The 5,754-nt window shown below is 39.1% G+C and overlaps 1 protein-coding gene across 1 annotated transcript; it reads right to left on the bottom strand.

Moving 5' to 3' along the window:
* Window positions 1-285: 285 nt before the first annotated feature.
* LOC116131726 (secreted RxLR effector protein 161-like) lies at window positions 286-963 on the bottom strand. Its single transcript, XM_031417387.1, has one exon. The coding sequence runs from the start codon at window positions 961-963 to the stop codon at window positions 286-288; it is 678 nt and encodes a 225-aa protein (XP_031273247.1).
* Between the last annotated feature and the right edge of the window lie 4,791 nt (window positions 964-5,754).

Raw genomic sequence — 5,754 nt, forward strand, 5'->3', positions numbered from 1 at the left:
AATACACAGTATATCAATCGAGAAACTATTTGAAGACTGAAGACTCATTTGCTTATATATCATTGACTAGGATGGACTGATCTCTGCCATTGGATCTCATGAAGATTGATGGTCCAGATTTATTCCTGAAACGACAACGTATTAGTTAGTTAAGTAACAAGGCATCGTTTCAGTCTTCACATTTACAATCTCCACCTTGAAGACTTGAAACCAACTTTCTCACTTGACTCCCTTTTAGTGCAGTGAGCCTCAATTGATTCCCTAATAGCTCTGTTGATATCCTGCTTACTTAAGAAATAGCAAGTTCATGCAATGCTTGAACTTGGCTGGAGTGACAATCTTTGTTCCTATGTCTGCTGGATTTTCTTCAGTGGGAACCTTTCTTAGCTCAATCAGCTCTTTGGTGATTAGGTCTCTGATGAAGTGAAACCTTACGTCCACATGTTTTGTTCTTTCATGATATATAGGATTCTTGCTTAATAGTATAGCACTTTGACCATCAGAGAAGATAGTCACTTTGCTATCAGTCAGCTCAGTTTTTGTCAGTAATCCTTGCATCCATATAGCTTCCTTGAAACCATCTGCCAGGGCCACATATTCTGCTTCAGTTGATGATAAAGCAACCGGAGGTTGGAGTTGTGATTTCCAGCTGATGCAATTCCCTCCAAGAGTGAAACGATGTGTTGTGGTTGACTTCTTGTTATCCCTGTCACCTGCAAAGTCTGAATCTACAAACCCCACAAGATCAAGTGTAGATGTTCTTTTGCAATATTCTAAACCTATACATGCAGTACTGTTTATGTATCTGAGTACCCATTTCAGAGCAATCCAGTGATCACTTCCTGGATTTGACATGTACCTACTCAACAAGGATATTGCAAAGGCTAAATCTGGTCTGGTGCTAATCATTGCATACATTACTGATCCTATCACATTTGAGTAAGGGACAGTCTCCATTTGCATGGTTTCAGTAGAACTCTTAGGACATTGTGACTTAGACAGTACAAAATGGTTAGACAGGGGCATTGACACATGCTTGCAATTAGATATTCCAAATTTAGAGACTAGTTTCTATAGATATGGTGTTTGGTGAACTTTTAGGGTACTCCTACTTCTGTCCCTATCTATAAACATTCCAAGTATTTTCCTAGCCACTCCTAGGTCTTTCATATCAAATTCGGAATTGAGTGTAGCCTTTAATTCAGTTATCTTTGATTTTCATTTACTAATTAGGAGCATATCATCTACATAAAGCAGCAGGTAAATAGGCATGGCATCTTTCAGGGCAAAGTAAAAACAATTATCATATTTGCTCCTAGTGAATCCTAGGTTAATTATAAAGGAATCAAACCTTTTATGCCATTATCTGGGTGACTGTTTAAGTCCATATAAGGACTTATGCAGTCTACACACATGGTCTGGTCGTAGACTATCTACAAAGCCTACTGGTTGGGCCATGAAGATTTGCTCTTCTAAATCCCCATGAAGGAAAGCTGTTTTTACATCAAGTTGCTCTAACTCTAGGTCTTGGTGAGCTACAACAGACAACATCATCCTAATGGTCTTATATTTGACTACGGGAGAGAAGACTTCATTAAAGTCTATGCCTTCCCTTTGGGTGAACCCTTTGGCCACCAATCTAGCTTTGTATCTAGGTGGTTCATTTGTTACTCTACCCTCCTTAATCTTATACAACCATTTACACTGAAAAAAATTTTGATTTTTAGGTCTAGGAACAAGGGACCAAATCCCATTTACCTTTAGAGAATTCATTTCCTCTGTCATTGCTTGCCACCATTTGTGCTTGTCCTTTGAAGTAATTGCTTCTGAGTGTGACTCTGGTTCTGTTCTCAGTACTTCAGTTCCTGCCAATAAGGCTATATGGATCAGCTCTGCATATGAATATCTTGCTAGAGGCCTGATCTCTCTTCTGGTCATGTCCCTTGCTAATTGGTATTCCTGCAGTTCATCAAGCAAGGGGTCTTGTGCCTCCTTTGTTTCTCCTTCATGTTGGTTTGTCTATCAGGTGTTGTTGCTTCTTCTAGTGCAAGATCATTTTCAGTCTAGGTAACCTCTGGTTGTCTGATGGTTGCCTTCACCTCAACTGATGTAGTGTCCGGTTGATCTAGTTGGGTTTCATTGTTGCTTGGAGAACCTGCATCATTGTTAGTAAACTTGAAGGGGAAATCCCCTTCATTACAAATTACATCTCTGCTAATTATGATTTTTACCCCTGGTGCAGTTCTATCCCATAACCTATAACCTTTAGTGCCTTCTTGATATCCTAAAAGTATACACTTTATGGACCTAGGCTCTAGTTTCCCATCACTTGTGTGTGCATATGCAGCACATCCAACACCCTTAGGTGACTTAGGTTTAAGTCCCTCCCTGACCATTTAGACTCTGGACATTTGAATCCTATGGAGCTGTTTGGGCTTTTGTTTATTAAATAGGCAGCAGTGGTCAATGCTTCTCCCTAAAAAGTTTTTGGAAGGCCTGAAGTGAACAGGAGACACCTGACTTTCTCTAGCAAGGTTCTGTTCATTCTCTCAGCAACTCCATTTTGCTGAGGGGTTTTCCTAACTATTCTATGCCTTAAGATACCTTGATCCCTACAGTAGTTATCAAAATCCACATTGCAAAACTCTAGTCCATTTTCTGTTCTTAAGGCTTTTACTCTTCTGTCTATCTGATTCTCCACTAGTGTTTTCCAGATTTTAAACTTAGACAATGCCTCATCTTTGGACTTCAGTAGGTATACCCATACTTTCCTACTGAAGTCATGAACTATGGAGAAGAAGTAAGTATTCCCTCCATGAGGTCTCATGAACTATGGAGAGGAAGTAAGTATTCCCTCCATGAGGTTTAACTCTCTCAGGTCCCCAGAGGATAGCATGGAGATAGTCTAAATAGTTTTTGGATAGGTGTATACCTTTAGTGAAGCTACCTCTATGTTGCTTTCCTAAAACACAGGTTTCACAGAAGTCTAGGGTTGTTATTTTATCTTTACCAAATAAACCTTGTTGGCTAAGAATGTTCATGCCCTTTTCACTCATATGCCCTAGCCTTAGATGTCATTTATCAGTAGTATTAAGGTTGGCTGAGACCAAGGCACTATTCCCTTTCTCCGGGTGATAACTGCCACACAATAGGTACAAACCATTTTTCTTCAGCCCCCTCAACACAATATGGTTATTCTTAAACATATTTATACAACCCCTTTCAGCCATATAGCTACAGCCTGATTCATCTAGTGTACCTAGGGATATTAGGTTCCTTTTTTAATTCAGGGATGTATCTAACATTTGATAATACAATGAGTTTTCCATCATCCAACCTTAGGGTTATATTACCTATTCCTAACACTCTGCAGGTATTGTTATTACCCGTGAAAACAGTTTCATATTCGCCCCCCCTAAAGTCCTGGAACCAATCTCTGTTAGGACTCATGTGGAATGAGCATCCTGAATCTAACACCCAATCATGTGTTTGATCTGTCCTAGACACAGTGAGTACTTCTAGATCAGTAACATTATTTTCAGCACAGGTCACATTACTCTCAGTGTTCACAGATTTTTGTTTTCTAATCCAATCATAACAATTCTTTTTTAAATGGTCAGGTTTATTGCAGTGAAAACATTTCCTAGTCTCCCCTTTCTTATTAGTCCCTTTTCCTTTCTTTTTAGTCTTTGACCATGTGTTTCTTTGCATACCATTAGAGGAACTTCCTAGATTAGTTTTACCCTTTACAAACAAATTATTCCAACTTCTTTTCTGAACCTTCAACTCTAACTCCCTAGCCTTTAGTCCTGATACTATCTATACTAGGGACAATACCAGAGTACTGTAAAGCATTCTTGACTACTTGGTAGTCCTCTGTCAGTGAGTTTAGAAGGATCATTGCCAAACTTGTGTCTCCTAATTCTTGGTCAGTGCCCTTTAGGATTATAGTCATTTTCAAGAATTCATCAATATTATCTTCTATTGACTTACTATTGTCCATTCTATATGAAGATAGTGCACCCTTTAAGAAAGCAAGATTTGGTGCAGTTTATAAGGCATACAAAGTTTCAAGTTTACCCCAGAGTGCGATTGGAGCCTCCAATCCGTCCACCTTTCTCAGCACGTTGTCTGCCAAATTCATTACGATCAAGTTGTACGCCTCCTTGTCTATTTCTGCCTTTCTCTTTAACTTGTCCGCCGGCCACTTTTCTACATCCTTTTCGAGTGCAATCCCTCCTTTATGTGAAAGTAGGGTATTCATCTTCTTCTTCCAAGAATTGAAGTCTATCTTCCCATCGTACTGGGAGATCTCCATGCAGGTTGAACTCATGGTGCTCATAATCAGAAATCGGTTTCGATTCTTGATTATTTCTGGTTTGTTGATAACCTACAAACTCCTAATAACCCTAGAACTCAAAAATTTAGAAAACCCCCAAATTCGTCGAAGCCCTAGAATTCTAATTTCCTTAGATTTGGATCTCGAATTCACACTAGACTCTAATGTAACTAGCTCTGATACCACTGTTGTAATAACACACACACAAACCTAATATAGAACCTATCAAATCAAGCATCCACAAAAAGATCAAACACCACAATTTTTACCGTGGTTCACCTTTCCAAAAATGGGAAGGCTACGTCCACGTTGAGCTCCAGAAATGGACGAAGCTCACTACACTAATTTATGAACCAGTTTACAAATTACAGACGCTCGATCAAACGATCCAAGAAACCCCCGAAATCAACCTATCTTGTAACAACCAACCTAGGAAACTAACATTCAGATTCCCAGCCCTTAGAGAGACAATACCCCTCTACCAGAATGATAAACACAATCACTCAACAAGTTACACAGATTCAAGATTTCAGAACTGGATAAAGAACCCTAGCAAAGCAAAACCTAATACATAGTATATCAATCGAGAAACTATTTGAAGACCGAAGACTCATTTGCTTATATATCGTTGACCAGGATGGACTGATCTCTGCCGTTGGATCTCATGAAGATTGATGGTCCAGATTTATTCTTGAAACGACAGCGTATTAGTTAGTTAAGTAACACGGCATCGTTTCAATCTTCACATTTACATAGCAATTAGCATTTTGTGATTTTTGTCTAGTGCATGAACTTGTCATTTTAGTTTCTTCATCATTGGAGCTGCAGGCTTAGAAGGTTTTGTGGCCTTTCAGGAAGAAATAATGATCCAACAAAGTTCCTGAACCTTGGGATACTGTAATGCACCCATGATCCAGCCCTTCTTTTCTTGGTTATTATAAACTAATAATCTTTCTAGCTGTAGACATTTCTTTTTATAAATGCTGACTTCTTTAATAGGTGTCCAGTTTATTTTTTCTCATACTTTATTAATTTTTGTTTCTCATACCTCCAAACCAAGCAAACATATATCTTATCACCACTTTTGGGAAACGGTTAATACATGAAACTATGGAAGAGTCATCCAGGTCAGTTGAATTTTGTCATGTTTGATATCAAATTACACAAAGGATGGATAGTGTTTTTATTAACGGTTATGGGCTTTGGGCATGGAGTCCCCTTGGACTTGGATTAAATGGAGGTGGGTTGGGTTTATAAGAAGATGGTTCGGGATGCTTTTACTAGACTGTTGCATAAGGGTTTTGGTGGGCTTATTGATGTTGGGCCATAGATTTTGTTGCTGTATCTGTGGGCAGTTTGCTTGGGCAGTGTGAGTGGGTTTTTGTGTGGGCCGTTAGGTGGGTTGGTTGCGTGGG

This window comes from Pistacia vera, unplaced genomic scaffold, assembly GCF_008641045.1.
Source record: "Pistacia vera cultivar Batoury unplaced genomic scaffold, PisVer_v2 Contig240, whole genome shotgun sequence".
In the NCBI taxonomy this organism is placed as follows: Eukaryota; Viridiplantae; Streptophyta; class Magnoliopsida; order Sapindales; family Anacardiaceae; genus Pistacia; species Pistacia vera.